The sequence below is a fragment of the Lissotriton vulgaris genome, chromosome 7, assembly GCF_964263255.1.
Source record: "Lissotriton vulgaris chromosome 7, aLisVul1.2, whole genome shotgun sequence".
NCBI classification, from domain to species: domain Eukaryota; kingdom Metazoa; phylum Chordata; class Amphibia; order Caudata; family Salamandridae; genus Lissotriton; species Lissotriton vulgaris.
The window spans coordinates 1,169,592,241-1,169,611,925 of NC_141695.1; the positions used below are offsets into that span (position 1 = coordinate 1,169,592,241).

Sequence of the window (19,685 nt, forward strand, 5' to 3'; positions counted from 1 at the left end):
AATGTACTGTGAAAAAACTTAATAAACTAAGAACTTGAACATACATCTCCCAGACTTTAGCCCAAGACCCCAACAAAAGACACCCCCTTATGTGTCTTGTACCAGAAAGAAAATTGTTTTCCCCGGTTTGCCTTTAGTACAACATCTACCTCTAAAAATAGAGGTAAAGCCATGGTCTCTTGGAGTAAGATCCATCCAGTGCATAACTTTAAGAAACAATTTCCACAGCCATAATCCATAACAGAGGACAATAACAGAACAAGACTGATTTTATTCTCGGCTCCAAAAACCGTTTCAAAATTGAAGACCTTGACCGAGATTGGCTGGTACTCTTTGGAGTTGTTCAGATGTTGTGGAGCTGAGAGGAGTTTCCTTTAGATGCGGTCTGCTTGGTCACGGATTATGACCCGCACTGCACCTCACTTTGAAACGAAGGTTTCCTGCTTGGATTTTCTGCCACTCACTGTTGACTGTTGTGAAGATTTTGTCCTGACTCCATTCTCATCCTGACTGCAATTGAGATTTTCTTTCTATGTTGCCTCGAATTTTGCAACTTCCGCTGCTCATATGCACGAGCCCCCCTACTCCCCGCAGCAGCCAAGATCAGAATGATGAGGTCACATTGTTTCTTGCCAAGATTTGCTCCGAAGTTGGCATGTATCATTGGGTAGTGGCTAAGGAACGTGCATTTATTGTCCGAGGGTCTTGCTTGGTAAAATGGAGTTGTTGGTAACTTATCGGCTTCTGTAATTGACGATATGGGCACATTTTAGAACATACACATGGATAAGGGACTGGGAGGAGACCGCTTCGAAGCTATCCGTATAACTCTGCCTTGAGAAAAGGGCTGTTTGCAAAGTGAAATTTACTTTGTTATTCTCCTTTGATGCAGACTTATTAAACAAATTCTACTCTAACTTTTTGGAGCAAAACTGTGAAGCAACATTTCTTATGCCCTCCATTTGGAGTCAAGGTCTGTGTTCATTTGGTCCTGTCAGGTGTGACAAACATCACCATCTATTTAAGGTACTTATTTGATCTCTGCTGGCCGGTTTTGCCATCTGAGAAGTATTATGGCTTTATGTGGAGACTCTTGCCAAGTAGGACCATCTGGGCAGCCAATCTTCCCAGATGTGACTTCAATCGGCGCCCAGCAGGATCCTCAAATCTAACAGTGACAGTTGGCTGGTACCTGTCATGTCATCATTTCACCCAAATTAATTCTGACAGAAGCTTAAGAAACCGACCCATAACATTATATTTAACAGGAAGGCTTTGATCTTTTCTGGCAGTTGGTTGCAGACCTGCATGGTGCTAGCTGAGGGCCAACTTTCCCACTCTAGAAGCTGTTATCAAGGAGATCAGAAAAGTTTGCTGGTGTGCCTTTTTTTGTTAACTATTATTATTTTTCACTATGCATTTTTGGACTTTTCAAAACGCACTACTCTGTCCTTAAAGAGCTATTATTTGACATTGTGAATCTTTTGACCAGGTGAGCCATATATATTTGTAGAATATTCAGGACATATTTATTAAATTAAAACCCACAACAAAACTAACCAGCGCAATATGCCGTGATTTAACAGGTGATCTGAAAGTCAATTGACAAGAACCTTTATATCCTGTTCTTCTGAGGTCAACCAGTTGTTACATGAAAGCGAAAACTGACAATTTCAGAAAATAAAATACAATTCTAATATTGTGCTCGAGTGCCCATACCAGCATCAAATAACCCACACTCTGGGACTGACCCTGGTCGGGTATCACTAGGCACCCCATCCTTGGACACCTTTCTTGTGGGCCTTCCAAGTTAGTGACACCCGGTCCCTCTTGGCCGGTGTCCGAAAATCTCCCACCCATCCATGCTGGTACCAGAATATTTTCAATTGTCGAACTCATTGTGATAGTTTGTGAGATGTAAAGTTTTGCCAACTTCATTACTTACCATCTACAGCAATCCAAAGCCGGCCATAGGGGTACTATGGCTACTACCATTCACCTTTGTGCCAGTTACCAATTTTCCACAAACTGAACAACGTCGATGAACAAATCCATCCTCTGGTTCACCCAGTTCTCCTAGCCCTTTGGAACATGCCCTCATTTTACAACCGTAGTTGAGCAATGAACCTCGGCTGTCTTAAGGCAGTTAGTGCATTTGGCGAAACAGGAATGAGGTTTCCTGATTGACATGTTCAAAGCCCTAACGCGTGCCTACATCTAGGTTACTTCCTCCGGATCTTTGCAGACCAGGCAACTTTAACCTTGTGGAGAAACGACGCGCAGTCACCCACGCTTTTCGACTTCTCGTCCAGGACCAACTCCTTGCATGATGAATACTATTTTATCAATAACCTTTTAACTATATCCAAGAGCATGGGCTGTTCACAATCGAACAGTTTCAAAGCAGCCGCTCACAAGGGCGGAAACAAAGTCCTCCTCTACAGAAGCAATGGGCCTGCATGTCCATTGAGCCACTCAGTTGTCCTTTCATAAATGTGACTGCACACCGAAATGCAGTCACCTTACTTGGTAAAAAGAAAGGAAAGTAAATATAATTGCCAAGACTCGGGGGTATTTACTCCCAGGAAGGCTATATTTCTTGCAGCATCCAGGGACCTTCTTGCCAGTCCTCGTGATTTTGCCTTGCTCAAACCCAGCCCCTTTTATTGGTACTCTTGTTCTGTATTTTTGTTTGTGTGATTAAACTGGCCGCGTCAACCCGAGCCTTTCTAATACCAGGGAGGAAACTTTTGTAAAGTGAACGCGAGCTTCCATCATTACGCGGTGAAACTACTTTAAAATGAATGCAACTCTGTGTAATGTTCCTGTTTTCATTTCTTCTTTGCCTTCTTCTATTTCTATCTTTCTTCTTATTCTCTTCTATTCTAGAATCCAGGCTGGATTCATTCTGTCCTTTGTCTTCTTAAAGAGCAGTTGCTCTGTTGTGGGTCCGTTATCTCTCTATCTCTAAAAGACTCAACGTCTTACTTAAATTGAGAGCATCAGACTTCTACCAATTCTTTCCTCCAGTACACTCTGTGAAGCCAAGTAGAGCGACCCTGCCCCAGGTCCTGAAAGACTCCCTCGGAGTCTGTGGATACATTGTGTTAGGACCTGTTTCCTAGCCTGCTGTCTCTTTAAACCTTGTGATGTCATCAGTGTGCCAGATTTGTAACCTGGAGGCTGTGTCCGGTACTGGCTGGCGGTGGATGCAATAAATTACTCGAACCACCTAAGCGTTGAAGTCCTCCTTTTAAAGTGGCGACGAGGATGGGACGTCTCCGGGAACGCTGATTGCCATGGACGGCACTGTGGCATTTTCACCTGCGACGTACACGTGCCTTATGACAGGGTGCACAGAAGTGGACTTAGGGATGCATTTAGTTTTTTCCAAATAGCACTGCAAGCAGAAAGGATTGCTCACCTGTAACTTTGGTGTTCGAAAGATTAATCTATCACCCCTTGTACTTCATTACCCTTGCACTGACAAGTGCTCTATTAATATTAACAGGTGTGTGTGTGTATGTATATATATATATGTGTATATATATATATATATATATATATATATATATATATATATATATATATATATATATATATATATATATATATATATATATATATATATATAATGGTTTGCAAGCTGTGCAAAATGGTAGTTGCCTTGCTGACCAATGTCTCAAAAAACCGGATGATGGAATCAACACGCGAGTGGAGTCTGGGATATCCATAATCCAGCCCGTTATCAATGCCTAATGACAGACCATCTTTAGTGAGCCACTTTAAACATATTGAATTTTTGAGGCGCTCGGACACAAGGTGGTAGAAGAATGTACGTTAAAAAAAATTAAGACCGGTAATAAACTGCCAAGCAAATAATGTGTACATCGTTTGTGTTTGATTGTAGTGTTAAGATTGGGTTCAGCGGATACCTCTAAACATAATACTAAATATGCTTAATTAGATTTGGCCACACGGTGGCGCTCCTGTGCCACGCTCTCAATGGAAATAAAGCGTTCATTTTACTAGCCTCGGAAACTATTTGTTTCAGTGTTTTCATCTACATCCTTACAGTGTGCTTATTCAGCTGGTGACTGGTACTTTTTCTCTCTGGGCCAGGAATGACGGAAATACTTTTTAAAACGTCGAAAGGGTCTATATTTTCAATTTGGCTTTGATCAGAGCGAGCGGAGTGCTTGGAGGATGCTACCAACGAGAGTTCTTAATAAAAAATAAAAACGTGTTTTTTTACATAATGTTTTGGGCCAGAGTATTTTGCACTTTCCAGGTGCTACAAGTAGTAGATGTCACAATTTTGTTAGTCTCTTTTTTTTAACATTAGTAGGAAGAATGGCGATCTGAGTTGACAGTGACGGGATTCGAAACCTAGAAATGCAGGTTTGCGCCTCACAGGGCCAGACCCTGTCAGGCAGAGTGAACGGAGTCTGGACCGACAGGGTGAACTGGCTCTGAATGCATTAGTTACAGGGTTGAAGTCTGCCCTTGGAGGGAAACATGTCTGAGAGCAACGTGGTACGTGAAACCCCTTATCTGTGATGCTGGAATATGTGTGTGGGGGGGGGGGGGGGGGGGGGGGGGCTCTGTTGACATGCCGAACTCAAGTGCCTTGACTGTACTTTCCATGCTGGTGATATTCATGCCGTCGGAGAAAGGAACAGTGAACAGAGCTCTCCTTGTTAAAAGAATTAGCAGCACTTTGGCATCTGAAGTGGCCAGTCGTGGGCCACCTTGTATTTGAGCACTCTAAATGCGTCAGAACTAATACTTAAAAGCCTATTTATTGTTAATGCCCTATTTGAACTCAATCAGGTGTACCTGAGGATGCTGCAGTGCCCCCCTTCCCCCCGCATTCCTGCATCCATCGTCACTGCTTGGTATTTAAAAGTGAGTTGCTTTTCTCGGTGTTCGCATGTCATTGAATGTCCCAAGTGGCTCGAAAGATCGCCGCAGGGAAGTCACATTTAGGTCGGACCCTGGTAGGCAGGGGCTGGGGTAGCTCCTCCACCATTGCGGAGGAGCGTCGCCCCACTGCTTTCTCGCAGTGCGAGAAGCAACATCACAAAATGGGAATAGCTTATTACCATATTTTTTTTGCCTGTTGGCAGGGCTGCTCTGCTCTCGGAGCGGGGCAGGGGAGGAGTGGTTTGCCCAAGCCTGAGTGCGCAATGACTGTTAGGTCGGCCTTTTTCCGGCTGCTCAAACTAGTCTTGCACTTCCCTGGCAGTCTGCATAGAGAACATGCCCACCAATCCAGCCTCTGGCTGAGCGCCGTCTCTCAGCGCTCAGACCAATCACAACGCTCCATTGGAGTGTTGTGATTGGCTTAGGGCTTGGCTACCTGCTTCCTGTCCGACTGGAGTCAGGGGAACTGGAAAGAAGACACGGGATGCAGCTGCAAGGTAGGTTTTGTGTAATCTTTTTTTATGCAGCCCGTGGCCACACCCACTGCTTGTGAGACACACCCACCACCACCTTCTGGCTTCAAATGACTATCCTCGTGGCGCCACAGGTGTGCGCTGCAATGTCTCTATTCTTCTCAAGTCCGCTTTTGTTGTTTGTAATTCCAGCCACCATTTTATTTGGGTTTCCATTTCTTTATTGATTTCCTGGTTTAGTAACCGGTGGCTTACATGCATTTACGGCAATCATAAGCAAGGTTCAAGACTCGTAATTCCTGCCACCATTACTACTCCTGACATTTGCTTTACCACCATTAATTCTATGGTTTTACCTGAATGGTGTTCAGTATGATGCCATCAGACTAAATGCTAAGAGGAACTTGCTTCAACAACACTCCTAATGCCTTTCAAAAATCCTTTAAAGATCTCAAGGTTCAAGCACTGTGGTAAGCGCCGCCAGCAGATGTACCTATCTGATCCACACCACATCTTCATGTGGTGTTTTATTTCAGTTCGACCACTGTGTGTGATTTGCGTTCCCTGAAGCATCTAAGACCATCCGAGAGCGGATGGCGAATTTGCTTTTGGCTGAGGCTGGCAGGGGCATGCCGAGGCATACTGGTTTCCCTTCAGTTAAGTCTCCTCATGGGGATGCTGTCCCAAGATGTCTTCCTACTAGAAACGCAAAAGGCAGTTTAGGAAGGAGAAGTCCTTTTTCTTCCTTGATGAAACCATACCATTCCTGGGACCTTTCCGAATGGTGGTGCTATTTCCTGTGCGGGAGCTGACTTATCTGTGTTGATACTGAAAATATCCAGCTGGAATTCCCTGCTCCATTTACTGAACTTGAACAGGTGAAGCATTCTCTCTGATCATGTTGGACATCTTTAGGATGGCTTCAATATCTTATGACCCGCTGCTTCGGGTGTGGAGGCTCTGATTCCGATAAAATTCCCACTACATATACTCTGGTTTCTCTGCCTGGTTATCATCCCTTGTCCATCCACCGCCGTACTGGGATCTGTTGCAATGGCTTTTCGTGAGATGTCCAGGCCACTCTGATTGATGGTGAGGGCCTTTTTGGAACAGAAGGCGGACTCCTCCTTTAAATGCTTCAAGAAAGGCTGGACTTTGACTTGTTCACAACTCCTAGCCTCACCAGCAAGACCGGTCCGTCATCAATAAAGGCAATCCCATGGCTATTCTGGAGCTCAACAGTCCAAGCAGAGGCAACCTTTTCAACACTTCTAAGTAAATTTACTGCTCCTTTGGTGGCAGAGGTGGACTCAAGGGTCGACACCGCCACCAGCAGATCCAGTCCCTTCCATCTTCACGAAGCTCTGCTGCCTCAAGAGCTCTCTGACTCCCCTCCTCCCCATCCCTTACACCACCACCATCTTCCGGAGGGGGGAGGATCCCCCTTTTCAGTCAATTGGGAGATGATTGCAATGGTCCGCTGCCTTATGAGGCTGCTCTGCAATGGCTAATCCATAGCCTTCCCGTCCCACCCTTCTTCTGGCGGAGTATGCTCGCTGACATACACCTCTATTGAGGTTGAGTTGCTTTCACTGTTGAACCACGGAGCCACAGAGGTGGTGCAGCTAGAAGAAAAGGGTCACAAGCTTCTGCTCCCTTTACATCTTTGTCCCCAAGAAGGATCCTGGATGCTGCTTCTGAGCAGAGTTTTGCTGGCCTTGAATACAGGGAATAGTTTGGCTTCCAGGGAATTGCATTCAGGGCGCCTATTTCCATCTTCTGTTTCTTCCCGCTCACAGGTGTTACCTGAGGATCCTGGTCTTGCTGCTCAGGCTGATGACTGTCTCACATGATGTTGCAGGAATTGCTAGCAGCTGTAGCTGCTTTCGTTGGACAGACGAAAGTCATTTATTTCCATTCTTGGGCTGGGGCGACTGACTGTTGAAGACCGAGTCCCATTGGTAGTCAAGGAACATAGTCTTCATATGATTCTTATACATAATATGGGTTTTACCATGAACATCCAAAAGTCCCACCCCACTCCATCACAGAGGTTGAGGTTCATAGGTGTTGTGCTGGACAAGACTCGCACGAAGGCCTTTACTCTTCAGAGGATCAAGGATATTCTGGAGCCAATTCTGGAGTTTCTAACTCCTTTCCCAGTCCTACAGGTCTTATGTCTGTTTGGCCGTTTCGTCTCATCCATTCGGTTTCCATGTGCCATATGCCATATGAGGGCAGGTGTGGCATTATGGAGCCTTTATTGGAATGCATTTACCTATGAAGTTGAGTACAGGAATTTTGTGATTTTTCTGGTAGTGGCCCATCTGGCAGGTTTTCGCAACATAGAAGCAGACACACTGCCATCTCTCCCTGAAGGATCACAAGTGGAACAACATTCTTAAGTGACCGCTCCTGACTTTGTTGTCCATCAGTGGGCATTTTCACCACAGCCCAGAAAAAGAAAAGAAGTGTCCTCAGGTTCCTGCCATCCACTTCTCCCTGAATGGTTTCTCAGAGGTGGCCGTCTGGTTCAAATTTTCCTAGCACCTGCTGTATGCATTTTCACCAATTTCTTTTCTATTGAATGGTCTATAGAATGATAGAATGTGTGCAAGGATCGGGCTGATCCTGATTACCCCAGTTTGACCAAGAATTTTCTAGAACACATCTCTGTTGGCACTCAGCTGCCTCTTTGTCTTCTGCGCAGATTAGCCCTACTATTGCGCAAGGTGGCCAGATCCTCAAATCCAGTACACAAATGCTACAGCTGCAATCATCAATCAATCAATCAAAGCATTTATATAGCGCACTACTCACCCAGAGGGTCTCAAGGCGCTTAGGGGAGGGGGGTCCGCTACTGCTCGAACAGCCAGGTCTTGAGTTGCTTCCTGAAGGCGAGGTGGTCCTGGGTCAGGCGGAGGTGGGTCGGGAGGGAGTTCCATGTCTTGGCGGCGAGGTAGGAGAAGGACCGTCCCCTGTGGTGGCTCTTCGGATGTGGGGGACGGCGGCGAGGGCGTGGCCGGTCGATCGAAGCTGGCGTTTGGGAGCGTAGAAGTTGAGGCGGCTGTTGAGGTATCCTGGGCCTTGGTTGTGTAGGGCTTTGTGTGCGTGGGTGAGGAGTCGGAAGGTGATTCTCTTGCTGACCGGGAGCCAGTGCAGGTCTCTCAGGTGTCAGGAGATGTGGCTGCGACGGGGGATGTCCAGGATGAGTCGTGCTGAGGCGTTCTGGATCCGCTGGAGTCTCTTCTGGAGTTTGGCGGTGGTTCCGGCGTAGAGGGAGTTGCCGTAGTCCAGACGGCTGGTGACGAGGGCCTGGGTGACCGTCTTCCTGGTCTCGGTGGGGATTCACCGGAAGATCTTGCGTAGCATGCGCAGGATGTTGAAGCACGACGAGGAGACTGCGTTGACTTGTCTGGTCATGGAGAGGGAGGAGTCCAGGATGAAGCCCAGGTTGCGTGCGTGGTCTGTTGGTTTGGGTGCGCTGCCTAGGGCGGGGACCACCAGGAGTCGTCCCAGGCGGAGGGTGAGGATCCCAGGATGAGGACTTCCGTCTTGTCCGAGTTCAGTTTCAACAGGGGGTGGTGATGGACAGAGTTTCTGAATTAAGCAGAATACTCTCACCCAGTCAAGAGATCAGGGCTTAATCCAACACCGTTTTTAGCTCACTGCACCAACCCAGCTCAGAACCTGGCTATATGTTCCCAAGAGGCACAGGGTCAGACTGATTTGCATATAGCCATGTCTGAACTGGGGTGGCAGAGTGGGCTAAAGAACGGTGATGGATTAAACCCTGATCTTTTGACTGGGTGTGAGTGTTTGATTGATTCAGATGCTCCGTCCATCACCACCATCTTTTGTACCGCTTTTGGCCGCCATAAGTGTGGCTGGGTATGCTCAGACGCGAGTCCCTTGCTCACTTTGCCACTGGATTCAAGCAAACCGGGCTGAAGACGGCTGGAATGCCAGAAACCGGTCCTCGGAAGCTTGTTTCCGGTCCAGGGAAGACATGGCTTGGCAGTTCGGGCTGGACTGTTCCCAAGAGGCACAGGGTCAGACTGATTTGCATATAGCCATGTCTGAACTGGGGTGGCAGTGGGCTAAAGAACGGTGATGGATTAAACCCTGATCTTTTGACTGGGTGTGAGTGTTTGATTGATTCAGATGCTCCGTCCATCACCACCATCTTTTGTACCGAGTTCAGTTTCAGGCGGCTGTTCTTCATCCATTCGGCTACCTCTTTCATCCCTTCGTGTAGGTTGGCTCTGGCGGTGGCAGGGTCCTTGGTGAGGGAGAGGATCAGCTGGTTGTCGGCGTAGGAGATGATGTTGAGGTTGTGCTGGCGTGCGATGTCTGCGAGGGGGCTCATGTAGACGTTGAAGAGGGTTGGACTGAGCGAGGAGCCTTGAGGGATGCCGCAGATGACTTCGGTGGCTTCAGATCTGAACGGAGGGAGGCGGACTCTGTGTCCTTCCGGCGAGGAAGGAGATGATCCACTCCAGTGCCTTCTCCTGGACTCCGACGTTGCTGAGGCGCTGTACTAGGGTACGGTGGCAGACAGTGTCGAAGGCCGCAGAGAGGTCTAGGAGGATGAGGGCCGCTGTTTCTCCATTGTCGAGCAGAGCTCGGATGTCATCGGTGGCTGCGATCAGGGCGGTCTCGTGTTGTGGTTGGCCCGGAAGCCAGACTGCGAGGGGTCGAGGGCTCCGTTCGTCTCGAGGAAGGCGGCCAGCTGCTTGTTGACGGTCTTTTCGATGACTTTTGCAGGAATGGGAGCAGCGAGATGGGGCGGTAGTTCTTGAGGTCGGTGGGGTCGGCTGATGGCTTCTTGAGTAGGGCGCTGAGTTTGGCGTGCTTCCAGCTCTCCGGGAAGGTAGCGGTGTCGAAAGAGGTGTTGATGATGTCCCGCAGGTGGGGTGCGATGATAGCGTCGGCCTTGTTGAAGACTTGATGAGGGCAGGGGTCGGTCGGAGATCCGGAGTGGATGGAGTTCATCGTACGGGGTGTCTTCGGTGCTGATCAGAGTCCAGGCGCGGAGGGTGGTGGTGGGGAGCGGAGGTTCGGTCGTGGCGTGCGTCGGTTGAGTGCTGAAGCTGTTGTGTATGTCCGCGATCTTGTTGTGGAAGTAGGAAGCGAGGGAGTTGCAGAGGTCTTGCGAAGGGGTGATGTCGTTGTTTCCGGCGTTGGGGTTGGAGAGCTCTTTGACGATGTTGAAGAGTTCCTTGCTGTTGTGTGTGTTGTTGTCCAGTCGTTCCTTGAATGCGGTTTTCTTGGTGGCGTGGATGAGTTGGTGGTGCTTTCGGGTGGCGAGCTTGAGGGCAGCCATGTTGTCCGGAGTTGGGTCTCTGCGCCAGGTTCTCTCGAGGGCTCGGCAGTTCTTCTTGGAGCTCTTGAGTTCGTCGGTGAACCATGGGGCTTTCTTGCTGCTGGGTCTGCTAGGCGGGGTCCTCAGGGGGGCGAGGTAGTCTGCGCAGTCGCTGATCCACTTGGTGAGGTTGGTGGCCGCCTGGCTTGGGTTCGTTGTGCATCATGGACATTAAGGAGTGCCAATACCTAACCCCGGACCATGGTCACCACCTGCATGACTAAAGTCGCCGACTGGATGGAAACCAGCTGTCTCAAGCTGAACATTGATCAGACAGAAGTCATGGTTTTTCAGTAGAAAATCATCACCATGGTACTCTGCCTGATAACCAACAGAATTCAGCCTCACATCCACCCCACTACCCTTGACAAGGACCTTTGCATTCTCAACGATAGTCATCTCACCATGACCGCCCAAGTCGATGCTGTAACCATCTTCTGCTTCCACACTCTGAAGATGCTGATGAAAATCTTCAAATGGCTCCCTACTAGGACACCATAACCATTACCCAAGCCTTTGTCACAAGCAGACTAGACTAATGGAGCACCATCTGTGCTGGTATCGGCACACAACGGACACGGGGTAATCATTCCATAGAAAATACAGCAGTCAGGAACACACTCAACCTACCATGTTGAGCGCACACATAACTCGCACTTTAGGAAACTCCACTGGGTTCCCTACGCAAACACTCCTTAGACTCCACCCCCCCCCACAGAACATGGGCCGAGCATACCTCAACATACTTATCACAGTCCTCAAACTCACCAGACACTTCCGCTGACTTGGACTCCTAGTCGAACATATACTCCACATACGTGGAGCCAAATCCTGCGGCCAGGCCTTTTTGCATCACTCCTAAAGCATGGAACGAGCTGCTGCTTCACAAATACAGCCGCACCTTCCATTCTACTATTCTGCAAGAAGCTGAAGACTTGGCTTTTCCAATAGGTTCTACTAGCCTAGCCCTAGGCCAGACCAAGTTTTTCCCCTTCCTAAACACAAGGATACCCTCACGGGTCATTCAGCGCTACCTGCTGGAGTTGCAGACGATATCTTCGCTGCCAGAAAACCCACTACGAAATCCTTTTGTGGGTTGCTAGAACATTTTCTGATCTCCAACACCGCCCTGGTCTCTGACCCTCCCCCATTCCCTGTTGGCCTCCTTTTTTCAAGCTCGGCGTAAGCCATTCATTGTGGACGTTCTTTACTATTGCACTGCACAACATGTTTAGGTAAAATGTCCATTGTCATCTGTTAAACTTAATAAAAATACATGTTAAAAAAAGTCGGTTACTGGAACACATTTGCACTATGGTGCGAGTCGAAGGCTTAGATTCCTTTAAATCCTAAACTTCTGACATCCTGCATTTCGCCTCTTTCCTTGCACAGAAGGGGCTGGCTACAGTCGAGGGTTATCTGGCTGTCCTGTCTGCTTTCCCGAGTCTCCCTGGGCTGCAGGTGTCATTTGTCACATTTACTGCACATTTTCTGGAAGACTTTCTTTACAGCTTTTGTCCCTCTCCATTCATTGTTCCTCAGTGGGATCTGGATCTTGTGTTGACTTATCATTTGCCTTATTTGACTTATCAGTTGCCTTCTCATTTGAGCCGGTGCACTCTTGTCCTTTTTCACTTTGTGCCATGAAGACAGTGTTGTTGAAAGCAATAACTCAGGCTCGTAAGGTTAGAGAACTAACAGGCCTCTCAGTTGAACACCGCCCCTCCCCCCTGTTACAGGTGCCTATCTGAATAGGTTGGTCTTTCATACCTGTACAGCCTTTTTCCTCAAGGTGGCTTTGGCCACTGTTAAGGCCCAGCCTATCACCCTTCAAGCCTTTGTTCACTTCACCCCTCCAAGAATGAAGAGTGGCTTCATAGACTGGGCCCCAGACATTTGGTTTCCGGTTAGATCAACTCAACAGGATAGAGTGGAGGCCAGCTCTTTGTGGACTTTGCTTGAGCTAAGAAAAGCAAGCCAGTGACCAAATGTATCCTTTTACATTGGTTCATCATATGTATCAAGATCTGCTATGCCTTGGCCAAGAAATGACTTCCGGAAGGCATTCGTACCTGCTCCGCTAGAGCGATGATTACTCCACGGCTCTCACCAGAGGTATTCTGGTGACTGTCATTCATCTATGTATTTTTATTTTTGCTCCGAAAATTTCTCAAATCTGAGCTGTTGTGATTGACCCATGTCCGTAGCCCCTCCTGCTGAGATTTTGATACACCTGGTGATATGTTATAATTCCTATGGCCATCATCCACAGCATGCCTAATTCTCAGCTTGTGAACCACTTCCCAGCAGGCAACGCTGATTTCTGCCTCTCCTAAGTCGTTATACTGGAAATTAATCAAAAAAGCTTCATGGAAGTAAACGTCCGTGCCCCACTAAAGCTCTCTTACCTTACATCTGTCCTTAAAAAACAAAAAAACCAAACGTGGATATCAAAAAAACCTGCAAAAATTGTGACTAGCAAACTCCACAAAATAGAGTCTTAGCGCAGTTTTGAATAAACACCAATCCGGTTTTAGATCCAAACAGGAACCAGAAAGTGCAGTAGTTGAGGTTCAGAAGAGGTGTCCACCATGATGCTATTTCTACTTGACCTCTCAATTGCTTTCAACACAACGATAAATGCTTTAAAAAGCATGACTCTAATGTAAAGGCTTCATGGCCCTGGTGTCACAGAATAAACATATAACACTACTGGGAAACTTTTTAACTGAAAAAGTATAAACCTGTAGCTGTGCACCTAAATAGCCTACACTGGTTCCCTGTAAGATAGAAGTTTGCATTGAGGCCTCTGTTGTGGGAATAAACGCATTGAAGGTACAGCCAACAAAAACTTACAAGACAGAATCATATCATACACTCCTGCATGCAGCTTCCACTCAACAGAAGAGCCTCTAATGGTCACGCTCATAACCCAGTGAAACAGAAGGGACCAGCCAGTGAAAGGCTCCACTTACAGAACAAGATTCTGCTCGTATGAATCCTCCATTCCAATAACTGATGCATGTCGAGTATAATCGTCATACAAACCCCGTTACTGGTGGTATGAACTTTATCTAGTCCACGACGAGAGGATGTTGGGAGCAACCATATGCATACATTTCCATGAGTGAAGGCCAACTGGGCTCCACACAAAACCACGGAGTTGTAACCGGTTTAAAGGATTTATTAACCAACTGTAGTAAATTTAAGGTAATCAATTCATTAGTATTCAGATTCTAGCAATATTTCAAAATAAGGTATTGCAGAACATTAACAATAATTACAAAAGAATACAGAAGATGCCTCGAGTGTGTTCCATAACGGGAATACCTAGTCGAAATTAAGCAAGTATAAGTTGTGAAAGGGCATTTGGTTAAGTAAATAAGGTAAGGTATCCGTTTAGTTATCTGAAGTGAAGGTTTCTGAGGATAGAAATATGAATATGCAGGCAGGAAGCCTTCGCACTTGAAGTGGAGATCAGAGTCGAGAGGGTCTTCTCAGCTCGAAGTCAGCAAGCATCTCCCCATCCTAGTCCAAGGAACACACACACTTATCATTCAACAAAACATTTGTTTGAAACATTACAGCTTGTTCTCCACGTAGAGAACAATCCTCTTTCTCTAAACTCTGGGAGCAGGTAAGCTCACCTCTTTCTCAAGATTTTACAATGGTCTATGCATTGCTATGTCCTTGAATTGTTACTATGGACAGACTATTGAATACTGTCCGATCTTGACAAGAGTCGCACTCCCATCCTGGCATCTCAATCTCCTGACGGAAACCTCACTATGGGGCGACTAATACATAACAAACAACTATTCACGAACTAGTTCAAGGCATATGAAAAACAGCATTTGCTGTGGGAGTAAAACAACTTAACAGCTGTAATGGAAATGTGCTTATCCTTCAGTGTGTATTGCATGACATTCAAAATGACATGAATACCTAGGTTATCTCAGGTACTGTTCATAATAGCTAAATGTGGTCACCTACTACAAATTGCATGATTAACATGCACGCCACTATCTAACAATGTAGATTACATTTTGCTAATAATTGCATCAATTATGAAAATGTAAAATTACGCTTTTCCACAGTAAACATGAAAACTCGGGATACCTTTTCTAATCCCCATGTCCTGACACTAACTACATTTTCCCCCCTTCACGGTTGCTACCACATTTTCCTCTCCTGTAGTCTATATAATGTTACCCATGAATACTAATTATGCCTGTGCAGGGTTATTTCTTAGGCCCCGTCTTTTTCTGTCTCTGATTGCTGTATTCTTACATCGCCAGGTTCAGCCCATCAATCTGTAGAATATGTACCACTCAGCCTTACTTAACTTTCTCTGTAACGACATTTTTGAATCCTATATTCCCCCCACTTGTTTGTTGAAGCAGAAACTGTTCATTGCATAGTTGACATGTTACTGTGTATTCCATGTCCATGCTTAAGCACCAAGACAAAATTAAGTGTTTGAAGTGTGTTTAAACGCATCCGCAAAAAAACGAAAGTAAAATGCAAGAGTGTGATGTGTGCACGCACACATGCACGTAATGACTATGGAGGACTAGTGTGATGACGTATGAACTCTCGTGGAATGCTGAAAGAGAAAGTAAAAAGTAGTTTACTACATTTGAGCAGTGGACAGTTACAAGTCATCCACTCAAAAGGATGCTTAAGAAGCTGTCATTCCAGGGAAGGGACCCTCTCAAGAGGCAGTATGTCCACCTCGTAAGAAGCAAGCGCACAAGAGTGACCCAAAAAGCCAACCCTCATATGCAATGGGCTGACTCTAAGCCCACTGTAGGTTTTGGTATGGTCCTCAAGGGTTCCTTTGACAAAACCTAAATATGTTTTGCAGTAGTGTAATATGAAAGGAGTGAGCTGAATGGGTAATCTTTTTATGAACTTGAGTACTCTTGGTTTTTAATTTCCCTCCCTTCTTTACAGTGCACCATACCATCACACACTTTTTATACTTCCTAGTTGCAGAGCAGCTGAGGTTTGGTCCTGTAGTGGCCACGCACAAGCACAGGATTGGTGTTTGGCATGGAAGCCCATCTCACACTAGTATGAGTGAAGTTGGTCTGTTCTTCTGCACCAGCAGTGAAAGCGTGAATTTCCTGCTGTTTTATGTGAGTACGTGCTGCAATACTTGAGACAACATTTTTTTTCTGACCTACTCTTTCAATGTTGGCTTTTCTGCCTTAAACCCTACGAGCAAATCAACACTTTCTTGAAACGATGACATCTGGCACATGTACTTGAACAAGTGTAGATCTTCAAACTGCTCATGTTTCAAGATTTAGTTTTACCTCCAATCTTAAATAAGACTCCAGCACCAATCTTCAAATCATGTAAACAAGGTCACGTGACTGCTGCAGCTTTTTTGTTTCCTCTTCGATATTTTTTTTAACTGGTATACATATTTTTTTTCTTTATCGCAGACAAGAAATCGTTTTGAGGGCACTAGGTCTGAGGTGGAGTCTCTGATGAAGAAAATGAAGGAAAATCCTCATGAACATAAGAATCTCAGCTCCTACACCATGGAAGGTTACCTCTACATCCAGGAAAAACGTATGTTTGCCTCCCTAATGATTTTAAAGGGAATCTATTCTAAAATATTTTTTTATTGACAATGCCTTATGTTTACTGTTAGTTTTTATTTTCATAACATGTTTGCAAAATGTCCTGCTGTAGATTCCATGCTGTGCACACTCCTGCTATGTACGGATGAGCTGTTCCAAGGTGTTTTCATCAATGAAGGAGTTTTGATTTCGAGGTGACCATCAAATTCACCCCTAAAACTCCCAATGCTCCAGGACAGACTCTATTTCAGATTGTGTTTTTTCCACCATTTTCGACATTGGAGGACCGGTAAGCAAGGACTTCCACAGAGGTATCACGCACACCTTTTCAACAACTGTTTTGCAATTCACTCTGTAGAGTATATGGCAATGCCATGTAAGCATGATTCATGTGGGGGAGGGTATGGAAACTACCCAGTCAAAATGTTGTGCAACTTTCAATGTTAATTTTCAGTGGTTGAGTCTGCAACTTACGTATACTGATACCCCTCTACGAGGGTGCCTATTCGGTACTAGGGGGTTCTGTTGCAAATAGACCATTCATCATCCAGAGAGAGAAGGAGAGCGTTCTACGCAATCCTGCAGCCCCGGACTCTCCCATACCCCAGTCCAGAGGGATTACCAAGGATGTTGAAGATTAGAGTCCAACAACAGTTTGGGGGGGTCAGGAGGTAGCCCTAAAGCCAAACAGTACAGGGCCCCAATCTTTGTCTCCCCAAAGACTCCAGAAACGAAAGATTTCCAGCGCCTGCAAGAAGCCTTCACACACTTCGACATAGGTTTCAGGCTCCAGCTCTGGGTCCCTATTTGAAGGTATTGGGACTTCTGCACAGGCATCCAAATCCGAACCCAGGGCCTCCAGAGCTATAGTTAGACACAAAGAAACGACTAAAGGGTAGATTCCAATATCATCCTTCAAGTTCTGTGCCGTGTAAAGGCCTCTCCATCCATGGCTCCTCTGGGTACCACACAGTTATAGTGAGAGCTGCAGCAGAACACAGTTCCACCGCATGTTGAAGAGGAGTACAATTATCTCCTCATATAAACTATTCCTAAGACTGAGAGGTGCACCCAGTTCTTGCCCATGATAAAAACAAAGCTCAAGTGTGTGGCTAAAAACTTTAAGTAACCATTGAAAGTTCGGTTAGTTACTCCATGGGTGGAGGTAAAATTCAAACCTTCACCCCGTTGCCCCTTGTTCGTTGGAGGCCACAAGCTCCTATACTCACTAGTGAATCACCCAGCACAGCAAAGGGTCCTCATGCAAGAAACCGAGAAGATACGGCCTCCTGAAATAATACAGTTAGAAGAATGATACAGTAAAGAAAGAATCAGTAGGCGCAATAATGCTGTTAGTAATTGCCAATTATTTGGCTCTGTTGACATGCTGTTCTAGGCACCACAGGGAAGACCTGGATGGACTCTTTGCAACACCTGCTTGATTTGCACAGGAAGAGAGCAAATTAGATCATCCCTGAGGGAACGATCATCTCAAATACCCTTATTAGGTGCAAGTTGGACGAAGGTGTTGGCCGCCAGCGAAATCCGTATGAGCATCCTCCTTGACTTCATATCTCTGGCCTCCAGGCACGGGTTCAGTAAGAATCTTTAGGCCTACACTTTCACACCAGTACATATTCCGACATAGTTATTGTAATGTTGGAAAGAATGAACAATAGCACCCAGCCAAAGCCAGGGATATTCTCCCAAATCAACAGCAAAAAAAGCTGTTTTCCAATTACACCTGAAATCGAAAGTTGGGCTGGCCTTCCAAGGCAACCATACCAGCCACAGCCATCCTTTCAGGAAAGCCAGCGGCAGTTCAAGCGCGCACTATACACCTGAGGAGCTTTTTGCAGCAACAGTTGCTCCAAGGCCAGAGGTACCCGAGGAAGAGGGCATTTGTGCCACCAATGATCTTCCCCACATTATCTTGCTCCCCACCTCCTGCCTTCAGACCCATCCAGCAACCGTCTGAGGAAGATTAAGGTATTTCTTCCTCCAGAGGGAGACTATTAGTTTGGATAGGTAGGTGCCTCCATTTTCCACGATTACCATCTGGAATTTCACACCACTGATTAAAATTGCCCACCCCTCTCTCACAAAAATTAGCAAGGGCCGCTGCAGACTCTTGTCACAAGAAGTGAAATGGTTTCTTCTCAAGCGCACAGTACAAACTTTGTCAGTACATCAGCGTAGACATGGGGTATACTTGTACTTTCTTATTAAAAAAAAAAAAGATGAAACTTTGCACCCAATTCAAGATCTGAGAGGGCCCAACCCCTCCATCATACCCAACCACTTCAAAATGGCTGCCTTTCAGGACATCAGATCGCTTCTGACAAAAGAAGTCTACAAGATGACACACACTTAAGAAAACCACCTTCCTCATCCACTCACCAGGCTCATCTCCAGTATGTGAGGATTGTGGTAAATGGAACACATTACAAATTCAAAGTTCTGCCTTTGATATTCACTATCGGCCCACAAGTATTTACCTGATGTCTAATGGTAGTGGCGGCGGATTTACGGAACAACCAAATGTATGCTTTTCCATACCTAGATGACGTGCTGGTAATGGGGAGGAGTACACTGGAACGACGGGTAAAGTTCTCAAATCAAGAACATTGTGGCCCAGAGAAAAGGAACATAAATTGGTATTAACAAGGCAATGCGAGAGGACTTTCTTGGGTGTGTTTGTAGCCCGACTCAGTTTTTATGTACCTGTATAAAAGGTACCAGATTTGCCTTATCTGTGATTCTATTTTGAGTCAACTTTGAGTGACTGCTTGGCAGCATGGGCTCTAGTGTCCGCTTGAAGAGCGATGTCAAGCCTCCCCACATTTCTGAAGTTTTGGGGAGCCTGGTCTAGCCTCCCCACAATTCTGCTGAAGTTTGAGGATCCTTGTCTAGCCTCCCCACATTTCTGCTGAAGTTTGAGGAGCCTTGTCTAGCATGCACACATGGATCATTAGAGCCAGTCCGAAGCAATGTACTAGATTCCATTTCTAAAGCGAGCTTCAATGTTGAAAGGCATTACTACATCGATGACTTTTAAAACAAAATTAATTTTCAGAAGGCTGTGGGGTGTAAAGCGACAAAGAATACCAGATAATATGTTAATGTGAAATCAAAACCTTGACTGGGAATAACTGCAATCTCCAGCAGTGTGGTATGTAAATGGAAAATTTGCAAAGGTTTGACTCTGAGGAACCTATCAACCATGATTGTCGAAGATGTGTGCAAATCAGCAGTGTAAATCCATCGAAGCTGAAGCACATTTTGCTAAATGGCAATTCCACTGCACTTAAATGATACTGTCAGGGG

The 19,685-nt window shown here is 46.1% G+C and overlaps 1 protein-coding gene across 6 annotated transcripts in view; it reads left to right on the plus strand.

Moving 5' to 3' along the window:
* Positions 1–19,685, plus strand: part of ARHGAP26 (Rho GTPase activating protein 26) — a 2,045,367-nt gene that overhangs the window by 558,799 nt on the left and 1,466,883 nt on the right. For all 6 annotated transcript variants that reach the window (XM_086931644.1, XM_086931645.1, XM_086931643.1 and 3 more), the window contains exon 8: positions 16,218–16,347. In XM_086931644.1, the coding sequence (XP_086787770.1) occupies positions 16,218–16,347 (130 nt within the window). The remainder of the gene's footprint in view (positions 1–16,217; positions 16,348–19,685) is intronic.